This window comes from Nanorana parkeri, unplaced genomic scaffold (assembly GCF_000935625.1).
Source record: "Nanorana parkeri isolate BGI_ZX_2015 unplaced genomic scaffold, ASM93562v1 scaffold1222, whole genome shotgun sequence".
Lineage (NCBI taxonomy): Eukaryota > Metazoa > Chordata > Amphibia > Anura > Dicroglossidae > Nanorana > Nanorana parkeri.
In genome coordinates, this window is record NW_017307490.1 from 55564 (window position 1) to 70619 (window position 15056).

The 15056-nt window shown below is 44.4% G+C and overlaps 2 protein-coding genes across 2 annotated transcripts in view; one reads left to right on the plus strand and one right to left on the minus strand.

Annotated features, from left to right (window-relative positions):
• RNF214 (ring finger protein 214) overlaps positions 1-6502 on the minus strand; it is a 24679-nt gene extending 18177 nt beyond the window's left edge. The window contains exons 1-4 of the mRNA XM_018568634.1: positions 6312-6502; positions 3970-4029; positions 3050-3190; positions 1747-1886 (exon numbers count right to left, since the gene is read on the minus strand). Of these exons, the coding sequence (XP_018424136.1) occupies positions 1747-1886; positions 3050-3190; positions 3970-4029; positions 6312-6446 (476 nt within the window). The 5' untranslated portion in view covers positions 6447-6502. The remainder of the gene's footprint in view (positions 1-1746; positions 1887-3049; positions 3191-3969; positions 4030-6311) is intronic.
• Positions 6503-10011: 3509 nt separating this feature from the next.
• Positions 10012-15056, plus strand: part of PCSK7 (proprotein convertase subtilisin/kexin type 7) — a 38228-nt gene continuing 33183 nt past the window's right edge. Inside the window, exons 1-2 of the mRNA XM_018568638.1 lie at positions 10012-10063; positions 13897-14381. Of these exons, the coding sequence (XP_018424140.1) occupies positions 13944-14381 (438 nt within the window). The 5' untranslated portion in view covers positions 10012-10063; positions 13897-13943. The remainder of the gene's footprint in view (positions 10064-13896; positions 14382-15056) is intronic.

Here is a 15056-nt window from a genome sequence, read left to right on the forward strand (position 1 = left end):
CCAGAGAAGCTGATGAAGCAGAGATCGGCTTCATCAGCTTCTCTAACTGGAGAGTGACACTGAATGCAGGAAGTGATGTAATATACATCACTTCCTGCATTCGGGGACTGAGAGGAGATCAAAAGGGAGTTCGTATACTGATCTCCCTTTGATCTCCTAACACAGAGCCGTGCCGGTCCCGGCCGCATCGGGTACAGCGGATCTCGGGACCGGCAACGGCAGTGACAGCTGCTGATACAAGCGATGGAGTGTCTCTCAAGACGCTCGATCGCTTGACTGTAAAGCTCCCGGCCGGCTGTGTAATTACAACGGCCGGCCGGGAAGCTGCTCGTCGGGCTCCACCGTCCTCTCGTCACAGACGAACAGACGAGTGGATTTTTCAAGCCCTGGATATATATATATTTGCTGTGTCCAGCCTCTGCTTTTAACCAGCATCAATTTTGCCAGGTACTCGAGAGCTAAGCTGTTCTAGACATCCAACAGAACTAACCACAATTCTTCTGTGGATTTAGGCTGTCTCATTTGCTTCTAGCTCTTTATATAATCCCAGACAGACTTTGTGATGTTGCGATCAGGCCTCTGTGTGGGCCAACTGTCTCTTCCAGGACTCCTTGTTCTTTTCACTGCAGATAATTCTTTATGACTTTGGATGCGTGTCTGAGGTCATTGTCCTGCTGCGGAATTAATTTAAGATTGATCAGACCCCTCCCTGATGGTACTGCATAATTGATAGTTATCTGCCTGTACTTTTCAGAATTGAGGGGACCATTAACTTTGACCACATCCCCAAATCCATGCACAGAAATTCAGCCCCAAACCTGCACCATGTTTTACTGTTGCCTGCAGACACTGTTGCTTACACCGCTTTCCAGGTCTTCGGTGAACAAACTGCTTTCTCACTCATCAGTCCAGTGCACCTTCTGCCATTTTTCTGCACATCAATTCTTGCGTTTTTGTGAATAAGCAATCACTTATTCACCTAGTTTCCACATCAGAGGCATAGCTTTTTAGCCACAACACCTCCACGAAGACCACATCTTACCGGACTTCTCCAGACTGCAGACGGATGTACCAGGGTCTAACTGCTTTCTGCCAGGTCTCATGGTTCAACTGGACATCTTCTGATTGCAAAGCAAAGTCAGCATGATGTATCTTTCAACTGCACTATGTTTCCTTGCCCACCCACTGCTTTTTCAGTCCTTAACAGTGCCTGTTTCTTTGTGCTTCTCTAGAAGAGCTTGAACAGCACATCTGGAAACATCAGACCTTGTTGATGCAGTAAAACCAGACTTTGCCTCATTGTGTGCTCAGTCTTGCCACTGTGTATGTATGACTTTGTACATTTAACTTGTCTTCAGCAACCTCAACATGATAGTAGAGCATGGATTTTCTTCCCCAGTTTTATTCCTCCTGAACAACTGATTAAGTCTGATTTAATGTTTGTATTTAACATCAGTAATACGTAAATGAGTGCAAGCGTACCTGGGAGAATTGATGCAGTTTCAAAGGCAAAGGGTGGGCACCAAGTATTAATTTAATTTAGATTATTTTTTCTATGCATGCAGTTTGTAGGTTAATTGATAAAAAAACTATTTTTGCAAGGGTTCTTACTTTACATTTTTCACTAATGACTAAATCCTTTGCCCTATACTGTATATATGAATATCTATACATATTTATGACACAAGGCAGGAAAGCTATATTATAAGCACAGAGGAAGATACATTTTGACATATGATTATTTACCTCTCACTCTTGCTTTGCAGCTTGACAAGCTCAGAGCTCAGATCTTGTTCTTTCTGAGACAGTTCTCTCCCCTCCTTCTCCACCTTTTTTCTGGCCTCCTCCTTCTTAATTGTCAAATCTTGAATAGATTTTAAATTCTCCTATGACAGGATAAGGATATTATGGACCAAACATATACATTGGAACAAAATTATATATATATATGATAATAACTTCTACTTTGATAATGGGACAGCTAATAATGTGCTCCGCAATTATACATCTATGTAAGTAACATTTAAGTAAAAAATAAAGTTAAAGCACTGTACAAGGCACATATAGATCTAAATTATATTTATCCTTATGCACCTATGTTTAGTAGATGCATGTGGTATGCAGGCAATAGCCTAAGTGCGCTTTATAGAAACACAGGTTTAACATTTGTTTCCTTTAGCCCAACAAATAGGACAATACATATATTCAACTATTGGGGGTAACATTCCAGGAAAAGTTCAGTGTGAATGAGGCACTCATCCAATACAATGGAACCTAAACAGAAGGCAAAATAACTGGGTGTAAAGCCTCAGAGGGAAGCTGCCATTTTATGACTGTCTAGACAGCCTACTGGTTCTAGAGGTGCAACTCTCAAACCGCTGAACAGGTACAGCTCTCCAAACCCAAAACATGTACTGTAAGTGGTCTGAAAATCCAATAATGGAAACTTCTGCCTGCGGAGTTGGGTGTTTTTCCTCCTGACTGAAACCCTTTAATATTAGCAACAATGCCCTAAAGTTTTTGACATAGGTAATTCAAGTTAATGGCAGATTGCTTTTGAACAGAAGACTAAAGCTATCCTTAGACGGAAATTATTGTTACTCTCTCCAGGCACAGTCGACCGAAGGTGACTAAATTGTGTCTGAACCTATGACTATCCTCGTACATTTACAGCCAGCTTCCTTCTAATCACAATGAACTTTCTCAGCACCATGTCTCCCTGTATACGCCATACAGACACAGGCACTCGGAAATCCTTGCATTGGGCTTTAACGATAAAAGCTTCTAAGGGAACATTGTTTCAGAGAGTTTGGAGCAGCCATTGTAACCCATCTGATTCTCATACAGTACAGGAGAAGGAGAGAACAGTATAAGATGCTGTGAAAAGGATAACTTTGGACACGTTGATAAATGAGGCACGCAAAGTATAAAAAAAACGGTTTCATTTTGCTGTAAAGCCCGACTTTCACAGAATTTCAATATTATGTTGCAGGGAACACAACACAAAGTGAAATACCACAATTATACGAGCGGTTACATCTTTTCACACCTTATGTTTGTGCGTTTCCTCTTCTCTCTTCTGCTTCAGTTGTTTGATTTGAACTTGCAGGTTTTTTTCTAAACGGGTCTGTCTGTCGAGCACCTTTTGGTAACTGTTCTTTAGCTGTTCTCTGCAGCTGATGAGTTGCTTCTGCAAAGTAAAGATGTGAAGGGTGAAGTATAATCTGCTGATATTCCTTGGTTCCTTCCTCATTATCATGAAATGACATTTTTAACTAAAGCCTTTTTGGTTTTCATTACATATCTTACGTTAGACCCAGTGATGTCATCACTAGGTCTCTGTGCAATGTAGGCAGATCATGGCTTGTGGGGAGGGGCAAAGTGCTGTATATAACTTCCTCAAAACATCACAGCATCCTGCCTCAGTGCTCCTCTAATGAGTTCTCAACCTTGATGCAAGCAGTGGACTGATTCTTGGATTCTATGCAGATATCAAAATGCCTTGATGGGTGGATGTCGGCCTGGAGGAGTGGGCATTTCTAGGCAGACTGCCCCAGGTAACACCCACATGTGATGCTGAGGCTCCATGATTGAAAGAACTGAAATGCAATGAATGAAAGGAGCAGGCCAGTGACAGTAAGGCTGGGGAGAAATGTGCTAGATGATGCTGGATGTAATTCAGCCAGAAAATGAGATGAGCTCTATCTGACTTGCTGCAACTTCTCATACACTTCTGTGCAGTGAAATCAGGGTAAGTTATTTTAGTGCAGTAGAGTAGTCTGTGCAACACTGAAGGTAAGGCTGGAGTTCAGTTGTAACACAGAGAAGCATGGCCACTGAAGGTAAGGCTAGAGTTCCTCTGTGACACAGAGAAGCATGGTCACTGAAGGTAAGGCTGGAGTTCCTCTGTGACACAGAGAAGCATGGCCACTGAAGGTCAACATCAAACAAGTGTACACAAATACTTACAAGAAACTTCTCTGTCTCCCCATCTGTGATTGTCTCCGCATCTTGCTTACTATACTCTGTCTAAAGGAAAGGGTTAAAGATTACAATTTTTTTCATAATTCTGAAGAAGTTAATATTAAAAGGTAGATCTATTCTAAACCCAATCATTAAATCACATATAAGATGTCTGGTGATCCTGCCTTGAAAGTCCCCCTGTTATAAAGAAACAACTGCACCCTTATTTGTGCTCCTGCGTTGTTACCCTGCCAACTGCACCTTTGGTGAAGACTACAAACCGCTATGCTGACACACATTGCACCGGCATGGTCCACTGTTGTCACAATGAGCAAGCTGGTCCAGAGCAGTAGCACGCAGCTGACACTGGAGCAAGTGCATGTGGACAGAAAGTGACTGAAATTGGCAGAACATCAGTAGCACTGAGATTCAAAACAGGGTATAAAAATATAAAAACAATATTTTATGATAAAAAAAAAACACACGGCAATTGTTTTGATACACAGTGCTTTAGCAAACTAAGGGCTTGTTCACACCAAATCCAGACCAGATCTAGATCAGTTTCTGCATATGCAGTGCTTTCGGGTGTAGTCCAGTGCGTTCCAGAACGTTTGCATGCGCTTTGGTGCGTTCCAGAGCTGAAAAAATAGTGCCTGCTGCAGTTTTTCCACATGCTCTGGAACTGAACGCTCTGCTGTGAACTAGTAGTCCAAAATACCATTGGAATACATTAGATGCATTTTTCATGCTTTCCTAAACTGCTCTGCTCCGCACTTGGTGTGAACAAGCCTTCAATGTCTTCCACTTAGGGTTCAGATCTACATTACATATTGAGAGCCCATTCACACCAGGATGGCTGCGGATCAGCGCGGTTTCCGCGCAGATTTCAAAACAGAGGTTTTGTGAGTTTTTAATTGCATTTCAGCGTTGAAATGCAATTAAAAACGCAGAAAACCGCGCTGATCAGCGCAGTTCCATTGAAAGCTGTATGGAAACCGCACTGATCAGCGTGGCAAAAATAGCGCAGGGAGCAATTCGGGCGGGGGGCGGTTCAGAACGCGCTGAGCCGCGCGGTCGCATGAACGGTCCCCATAGCAATGTATGGGATCGTTCATATCGGCGAATCCGCACGGGCGAACCGCCCCGGTGTGAACGGGGCCTAATTCAATCATTACATTTAAGTGCTTTTTAAAAATGATATACGCTGTTCATCAACATTTACATTGACTAAATACAAATTCTACACTCACTGAAGTTTTGCTGTCTGAGATATTTTTTATTTAAAAGTATTTTTTCCCTCTCAGCGTTCTGTGACGCGCTCCCCAGCTTGACTGAGGAAACACAAAAGACTGAGGGAGTGGAGGAGAGGAGGGGCTTTTAAACAGATTAAGTGGCGTGTTTCCTGTGTGTGGGGGAGGAGATTCCATCTCGTGATGCTGTCCTGGAAGACGTTATGGGAAATATCCTGTTTGTTGTTTATATCAATATTAATATCTGGTTGTTCTGTTTGCAACTGGCCGTGAACAGTGAAAACCTGAAGTGGACCTCCATCCAGATGTTCTGTAACCATGTGGCTGCCTGCTGTGGGATCCCCAAATAACACCTTCTGCAGTGAAGGTCAATAGAGCAGAAGTATTATATCTTGTAACCCTTTGTGGCAGGAGGGTGTGATATTTGATGATAGGTCCATGTGTGCTGCACAAACCCCCCCCCCACCAAACTACACCTCTCTCCACACGCAGGTTCAATGAGTCTCCACTGGGGGCCCTTCAAGAGCACAATAAATGTGGGGAATGTATCAAAACTGGAGCAATTGTGCATGCCAACCAATCAGCTTCTCTCTTTCATTGTCAAAACGTAACTGAACAAACTGAAGAGATAAGCTGATTGGTGACTATGGGCAACTGCTCCAGTTTTAATATATTCCCTCAAGGTATTGTAAACAAACAGACATTTTCCTATTTACACATAGGCCACTGATATGCTTCCAAAATACCTGTGCTGAGTCCCAGACTCCCTGATCTGAGTTCCAGAACACCAGATTACCTAAATCCATTGGGTTTTGCAGAAGGATTTAGCTTGGTATACAAGCATTAATGGAAAAGCAAGGCACTGAGCATTGAGACTGTGCACCCCATGTGTTATCTATGGGTCTGACTGGAATGTACATTTAAACTCTTCAATGTAGCAGGGGGAATTTATCAAAACTGGAGCAGACAGAATCTTGAGTAGTTCAATGCTCAACTAAAGAAACTAAAAAGAGAAACTGATTGGTTGCTATGGGCTCCAGATTCTGCTTCAGTTTTGATAAATCCCTCCCACCCATATACCCACATATAGCTTCTCACCTGCACAGAAATGCACTTAGTTTGACGCTCATTGTGATGTTCTCCATTCTGGGGCGCCAGTGGTCTGCGCTGGTTGTTTTCTGTGTCCAGCTGGCATCCAATGTCACCTTCAACAGAACTCTGAGCTTCTAACATTTTCCAGCTCTGGGTAGGTCAGCTTTTCTGGTGTCAAATTAACCATGAATTACATTAGCCTGTAAAATCAAAATTCAGAAATCATTTCACATGCCTTGGTTAGGTCACACTTCAGATATAACCGACCATTTATACAGGACTATAAAGTCTTCTTAAACAGACTCAGATACCAACTCTAGTCTAAAGGTGGCGCTGCAGGACAAATCTAAAACCGTGCCACAATAAGGCTGGGTTCACACCTAGGTGTATTGAATATGCGCGTTTGTCGCGGGTTTTTATTACGTTTTTAACGAGGGCTACTTGGCTATATCCCTATGGAAACGCGCAACCAAAACGCCCCAAAGAAGTACATGTACTTCTTTGGGCGTAGGCCGTTTTGTAGCGCGTTCAGACGGGCTGAAATATGCCCAGGTGTGAACCATACCCATAGGAAACAATGGGATTTCGGTGTTTGAGCGTTTTGCAGAGCGTTCGAACGCGCTACAAAACGCCCAGGTGTGAACCAGACCTAAAAGCCTACTTCTTCAAGGAATGCGTTCATACTACAGTGACGGCAACCATGTCTTGGCAACTTAGGCTTTTAGCATGTCCTGGGAGAAATGTAAAGGTATCTTTTAGAGCAGTGGTTCTCAACCTGTGTAACCTCAGGACCCACATTTGTCCTTGGTCATTAAGGCACGACCCAAGTCACACCACACTGGAACGCATGGCATTGCGGTACCACGCGTTCCGGTGTGGGCAACCGAACCTGTAGAGGTGCCGTGAGCCAGAATGTGATGTCACTCCGGTCCAGGCACCTCTACAGGGCACGTAAGGGAGCTGCAAGCAATGTACGTATGGATGGAGCTCCCTCGCAGGCATACCTCCAACCCACTCCACCTCAAGCTGAGACTCGATGCCGGGCAGCATGTTTTGAATGGCTGCTGGGCACGAGAACGGAAAGTGCTTCGCTAGGGGGAGGCTGAGAAGCCTCTGACCTAGTGCAGTGGAAGACACACCTACCCACCAGTTGAGAACCACGGTTTTAGAGGGTATCTTCCATTGCTCCCAACTGTCAATACAAAAATGTGCAGAGTTATTTTTCTGCAAAATGCATTTTATAAAAGGAATAGTGTGAGCAAAACGCAACAAGTTAATGTTAGCAACAAATATGAAATATCAAAGCGTAATTCCTGAAGCCCAGCTCCTATTGAAAAAAAAAAATGAACTAGCGTTCCATTTGAAATTGTCTCAAACTCACCTGCTTAAAGGAGAACTATGGGGTCAGGGCTTTCCCATAGTTCTCCTAAGGGTCACGGGAGAACACAAACTAGCGTTCTCCTGGGGCCCCAAGCTCAGTATACCGCGAGCTACAGCTCGCGGTATACTGAGGCGCCGCAGCCGGGACGGATCCCGACAATACTGTCTGGATCCACCCAGCTGCGTGAGTGACAGCTGGCTCTGCCTATCCAGAGGCAGAGACAGCTGTGCCAGCCCGTTTCACCAGTCAGCGCTGGAGGATCGGACAGGGGAGGGGGGGGAATCCCTGCAGGGAGCCGTGAGTGACAGTCACGGCTCTCTGCAGGGATAGATCGAGAAGCGAGCGAGCGACGGTATGTGTTTGCTCACTTTCCGATCTACTGAGCCGACCTGTGACAGTTTCATTGTCACAGGTCGGCTCAGTTTATAAAGCTGAGTGAAAATCACTCGCCTCATAATTCTCCTTTAAAGCTGAACTCCACGCACAAAAAGTGTCATTCAAATATATTCAACAATAGCCACAAAGGATATACATCTACTTTGTGTGTGCCAAATGTCTTTGCAAAACCAATTGTTTCCTTGAAAAAGTAGCAGTGGCATCATCACTGTGCTGTATATAACCTGTGCAAAATGCAGAACTGTGGTAGGAACCCAGCAGGCCCCACCCACTACAGGCTGCCTTCAGAAAACTACAGCAGGGGGTGGAGACAAGACCAGTCACCCTGAAAAAGGAGAGAGAGCAGTGACTGGTCTTTATTACAGGAAGCTGGCCAGAGGCCAGATTACTGCACAGATCTGGAAGAAATACGCAAAGCTCACAAAGATTCCAGTAAGAATGCACATAACTCTTATATTTAGACAATATCTGATTATCCCAGAGTTCAGCTTTAACATTTGACAATATTGATAAATATGTCACATCAAATCATCCAAATACTTCACAACTGCTCTGCTGTCAGCCCTGCCAGACTACAAAACACCTACCCCTTATCTTGAGAGGAGGTGTTCTGCAATCCAGCAGTGGAAGAACCGGACATGGGGACTGTTTATGATACATATAGGAAACAAAGGGCCTGTTCACACCTATGCATCACGTGATACTGTGTGATTTTTGCACAGTGCACATAACATGCATTACGGTGCGGCAGGTGGGTTGCTACTTCAAGTTTCCCCTTATGCCACCACCGGCCCTGGGAATGGTCACAACTAGGTCTTATTTTCGGGGAAACAGGGTATTTGATTAGCAAAACAAATGGCAAACGCACTCATCAATTTGTTACCAGCTTTACAGCAAGGTGCACATGGAAAGGCTTTAAACAGTAACAGCAAAAAGTTTCCCAGCACACTCACCAGCCAGCATGTAAAAAAACTTGTCTCACCTCTAAGGTTAAAAACAGAGTTTTGCTTAACTGATTTGGTGCAGTGACGCATGGGGGGGCCTCAGCTGCCGTTGTGATGTGCGGGGTCCCTTGTACGTATCTGTGCCTTTAAGGGAGGTTGGGCTTCCTCCTGACAAACCTGCACCCAATTTGATTGTTTGCCACATGTGCTCCAAGATGGAGATTCTCATAGTTTAGAGTTAGGACCGCACTATAAGAGGTGCCTTAGCGCAGCTTTCACATTTTCTGCAGAAGACTTGTATCTAAACCTCTGTTTTTAACCTTAGTGGTGAGACAAGTTTTTTTGCATGCTGGCTGGAGAGTGTGCTGGGAAACTTTTTGCTATTTGAATAGCACCCCAACACACCTTCCGACCGCAGCACGGTATTGCAACACAGCTGTGGCCAGGAGTTGTGCCGGAGTGACATTCAAATGAATGGCAACACAACTCACCTTCCACACTATATGCTATGCTATGTGCGATTCTGTGCATTAGTCACATAGGTTTGGGTGTGAACATGTGTAGCTGTGTGGCAAGGAATGCCCTGTCGACAACGGCTGGCTGGGAAGAGGAATGTGTTACTGACAGTTTTGTGGATCAAACTCCGAAGTGATGAAGCCTCAATTGATCCCAATGGTAGTGTCAGCACAATGGAAATTACTGCCCTGAAAATAACCCAAATGGGATGGCAGGGGGGCATTTCTAAACTGACCCAAGAACCATGGTGTGGACACACACACCAATATTAATACAATCCCTTTCCCCTCACACACCGCCTCCATAACACTGATCATTAGTATCACCCCCGGAACATGACAACACTCACAGCTCCAACACTGCACCACACGAGAATTCTCTCCCCCACACTATCACCAGGAAGTTTCAGTCTACTTCCGGTCCGTGCGTTTCACCGGGCCCCGCCCCGGAAGTTTCGGTGACGTCACTAGCAGAGCCGAGGTGAATGCGGAAGTGGAGAGGGTAGCAGAGGAGGGGGACAGGTAAGTGAAGTGTACAGGTGATGTTGTACCTGGGGCAGGACAGGTGTGTTCAGGGGACAGGTAAGATATCATGCAGAGACAATGTTCGTGCTCTGGAAGTTGTGCTTTCTTGTATGAGTACACTTGGTGTTTGGGGCTGTAATTGGTTGTTTCTCTAGCTGGGTTTTGGTCTCAGGGGGCTGTACCAGGCGGTTGTTTACATTTCCTCATTCTCATTCTTGTGTTACTGGGAGTTCATTGTTTCAGTCACTGCACTGAGCATGGCCTGGTAAAATGGACCTGTTATGAGAGATATACAGAAGCAGCTTTTACTGGTTTCTACCTACAATGCTGATTGCCTGGCTGTGAGGCTGATTGTTTTGGGGTTTTCTGACCGGAAACAATCATAGATGAGGACTTCTGACATCTCTCTGACTTTTATTTGATGTTGTATTATGACAGGTGTACTGTTTAGTACCACTAGAAGGGAGAAATATGTAGGCTCTCATTGCTGGCCTTCTTCTGATAATGCTGATTGCCTGGCTGCCCCTGGCGTCTAAGAATAATCCGCCTTTTGGACCATGTTTCATGTTATCCCATTTATTTAGGGTGTATGATAGAGCATGGACACATTCCCTGTTTCCATACCTGACTTGCTGGGTTTCTCCCAACTGGATTTTGTATAGGTTTGAATTTGGCACCACAATATTAATTAACAAATTCTTTCAAAGGATCTGTGAATGAAAAGACTACAAGTCCCATCTGGCACCGAGGGAAAGGGAATGGAAGCTCTCTGTACAGAACAAGTGTGATGTCACTGCACTTGTAGTCCTTTGCTCCCTTTCAGATGGGTGTTCTGATCAGGTCCACCTGTCAGCTTTGCATGTGGATCTGATTGGAAGCCCAATGTAACTTTATGGGCAGCCGGATCTAAACAGAGTTGTGTCCGATTACATCTGATTACCCCTCACTCCTGCCAGGCTAGGAAAACAAAGCAAAGCGGCACAGAGTTCCATTTCTGCAGACCTGATCATGACGGATCGGGGGTAATGTGATGTAAAGTGACACATGTCCGTTTTTATCCGATTCCACATAGACCAGCATGTGTCCGATTGCTTTAGTTTTTTCCTCCATTATAAGATGGAGGAAAAAACTGGATGGCCACGGATACCACAATGGTGACATCTGTTCCGTACTGCTCCAGTCAGCTGGGGATCCATGCACGGGTCCTCTTTTGATCGAACTGACAGGCGCCCCTGTGAGAGGGGCCTGAAGGTTGGTCCATACCTTGCTACAGACTTGGGGCTGGGAGAGCAGTCTGCAGGAACCATTGCACCCTGATCCACTGACTGTGGTTGGTCCAATGCAAAAAAAAGATGAATGCACATCTTTTTCTTTGATTATTGTGTGTGCATTTGTTACTTTTTTGAAAAAGTGGACTATGCCTTCAAACAAGTATACATCATGTGGCAGAGTTCCTTACTGCTATATCTGGTCAGTGACTCGTAAGGCATTGAAGCCAAATTGTCAGTCTGACAGGCCACCAAGCATTTTCATAGGGAGATGTCACAAATGGAAGTCAACCTGTACTTGAAGCAAATAATTTTTTGTATTCGCTTCTTGTTTTATCCTTTATGCTTTTTCAATTGAAATATATTTTAAAATATCTGTTCTTGACAAAAAGATTGCCATTAGAAATTCTTGTCCAGGATGGTACAAAGGTTCTGTCTTTATCAACATGTATAGAATAGAGTATAGCGTATTGAAGCAGATCCAGTAAACTCCCCGTTATCCGGCATCCACATGGATTGGTCGATTCCGGATAAATGTCGTTTCTGGTTGCTTGAGAGTTTCTATTAGAAATAGGTCTTAACTAATGCCATACCCCATACTATATCATATCATATCATGACAAAAACTCTGTATTGACACAATATTTTCCAGGATGATACATGCCGCAGAACAGTGAGTACACAGGGGATTTTTTTTTTCTGGTTAGATGAGAGTTTTGGTTAGTTGAATACTGGATAATAGAGAGTTTATGTTATATAAGATCAGGGGAGTCCAAACTTTGACCCTCCTGCTGTTGTGGAAATAAAATTCCCATAAGACATTGCAAGACTCTGGCAGGGAGAGGCATGACTTCCAGAGGCAAATGCTTGATGTGTTTTGTAGTTTTCCTTCAGCTGGAGGCCAAAGTTTGGTTACCACTGCTTTAGATGGTTCACTGTAAAATCACAGCGGGCTCTCAGATATCACCAACTTTGTTCATCCACTTAAAGTGACACTGACATTAAGTAAACAAGGGGGCTGCCGTTGCTAAAGAAAGTGCTGGTTGCCTGTCAGTGTCTGACTGAAGTCACAGACTCGGAACAAGAATGCTGTAAATGAGTGTCAGGATTCCTTTTATCTGTACTTGTTCCGGGTCTGACTTCTCAAAATGCTGGCTGCCTGGTCCTAGGAAGTGACTCCAAATGTACCGTAACAAGTAGTGCAGCCTGACTGTCAAGCAAACTAGATTCTCTGAAGCAGAGGTGAGCAATGGCAGTCACCAGATTTCCTTTCAGTTAAACCTATGGTAACAGAATACAGAGGTTGCCACTGCTGAACTTCCCTTAAAGATAGTTGCCTGGCTGCTATTCTGATTATCTGTGGTATAGTACTTTGTCACTGATTTGGAACAAGTATGTAGATCGGGGTGGACAAATTCATATGGAATTCAGATGCCAGTCTGTCTAATCCTTATCCGCTTTAAAAGTTAGGCGCCAGCTGTAATTTTTAAGGAGCATTGGCGACCTAGCTCCTGGAATTTCTCCAGCCCTGATGTAGATAAAGTGGAAAGCAGAAATCACCAGCACTCGGTAAATATCTTTGATGTCCATTTAATCGGACCAATCGGGACCACACAGGATCCCTTCATCAGGGCTACAATGTCGCCCTGATGACAGTGACATTGTCGCCCTGATGAAGGGATCCTGTGTGATTTCTGCTGTGCTAGGTGAGAGTCCTCCTCAGCCCTCTCCTAGCGCAGCAGTGTCAGTTCTCCCGCCACGCCGCCAGATGTCGCTAAATTTTACCGTTGGGGGTCACCACAACTTGGCAAATGTTACCAAGGGGTCCCGGCCCTAGAAAGGTTGAGAACCACTGATTTAATCGGACCAATCGTCAATTGTCATGTACAAAATAGCGACGTTTCGGGACCACACCGGATCCCTTCATCAGGGCGACAACGTCAATGTCGCCCTGATGACAATGACATTGTCGCCCTGATGAAGGGATCCTGTGTGATTTCTGCTTTCCACTGTTTGTTGCACGGTGTCATCCGTGATTGTCACTGCGAGCACCACAACAAGTACTTGGGCCAGGAGCGCTGTGAGGAGTGCAGAGACTACTTTCTCTGATGTAGATAAAGACTTCTGAAATGAGTTGGTCTGAATATTTGTTACTTGTCATTGGCTCAGATCGTATTGAAGCCAGTGGGTTGGCATGATAGCCAGGCATCTGGCACTTACAGATGAGCTTGGACAACAAATTGAGATGAGCATTGGTTGCACTCATATTTCTCTGAAAACAGACTTCCTTTCACATAGTGGGGGTTGCCTGGACAGCCTTTATAACTTATATATACTGTGTCATAAAAACTGTTGCTTCTGTTACATTACACCCTGCAAGGGTAGTTTTTTGGTTTGCACGGAGATAGGCTTTAAGACTCTTTGGTTTACACCAGAGAGGATTAATGTGGTTAGTCTACCAAATATGTACCTTGAAGATGAATTTCCTTTCAGGCCACTGCTCTTTGATCTTTTTTTTTTTTTTTATGTCATTATTAACAATCCTGTGCTTTTTCCCCACAGGTCCCAATGCCCTCGCTGGGTCGTTTCCTGTGTAATGGGCCATCACAATGTTTTATTTTCCCAACCTTTTCATGTGCCTTTGTAGTCTTTTCACATGGTCAATCTTCCTCTCGGCTTCCACACACGCTGCCTGCTCGCCCTCCACTAACAATGCCGATGCCACGGGGCTGGTGGAAGAGCTGACCTGGGCTGTCCGTCTGGACCCCTCTCAAGGCTCTGGACGGAGAGAGGAGTTGGATGCTCTTGCCAATGAACTTTCGGATTTTGCAGGGCTTGAAAACCGAGGTGTCATAGGAGAATTAAAAGACCATTACCTTTTTGCACATGTAGGTGATGGACATTGTCATGAGGAAGTTCGTGAGACCATCCATGACCTTTTCACACAACACGACAGCGTGAGATGGTTCTCGGAACAAAAACTACTGAAGAGATCCAAGAGGAGTTTGCACTTTAATGATCCTAAATATCCATTACAGTGGCATTTGGTAAGACCTCTTCTGTGAATTTTGAAAGTGCTCATATATATGTTTGTAAGACGTAAAGCGAAATTATGGGCAAAGCCAAAAATTACTTATGTGCTGCATTCTGTCAATCAGCATTATCAGAGCAGGCTATGTTAACCCTTGTAACAGTTTTATTATCTGTGGATCCTGCCAGTAAATCCATTGGTTTTCTTTTACATTATCTAATATAAGTGCATCTAATACCCTGTCCACTGGGTGACAACTAGGGATGTCCCGATACAACTTTTTCAGGACCAAGTACAAGTACTTCCCCTCATGTACTTGCCTATACCAATTACCGATACTTTTTTTTTTAATGGGACAGGTGACTTTAAATGATCCATAGTACATAACATGTAGTTGTACTACGCATCATTTAACCCATTCATGTTAGCAGGTCAGAATTGTAAATCTACTGCAGTGCATTCTATATGTAGCACATATAGAATGCTACATATAGAATGCACTGCAGCAGTAGATTCTTCTTGTTCACAGAAAACACTAAGCCCAGGCCCCGTTTTACTCACTGTTGCCGCGATCGCGGTGCCTCACGATTTTCCTCACACGTGAGGATGTCGTCGGCGCTGATCTGGAGAGGAGTGTCGTGTCACTGCTGCTCCGGTGGGCGGCGCTCCAGATGGGGTCCTAATTTAGGTG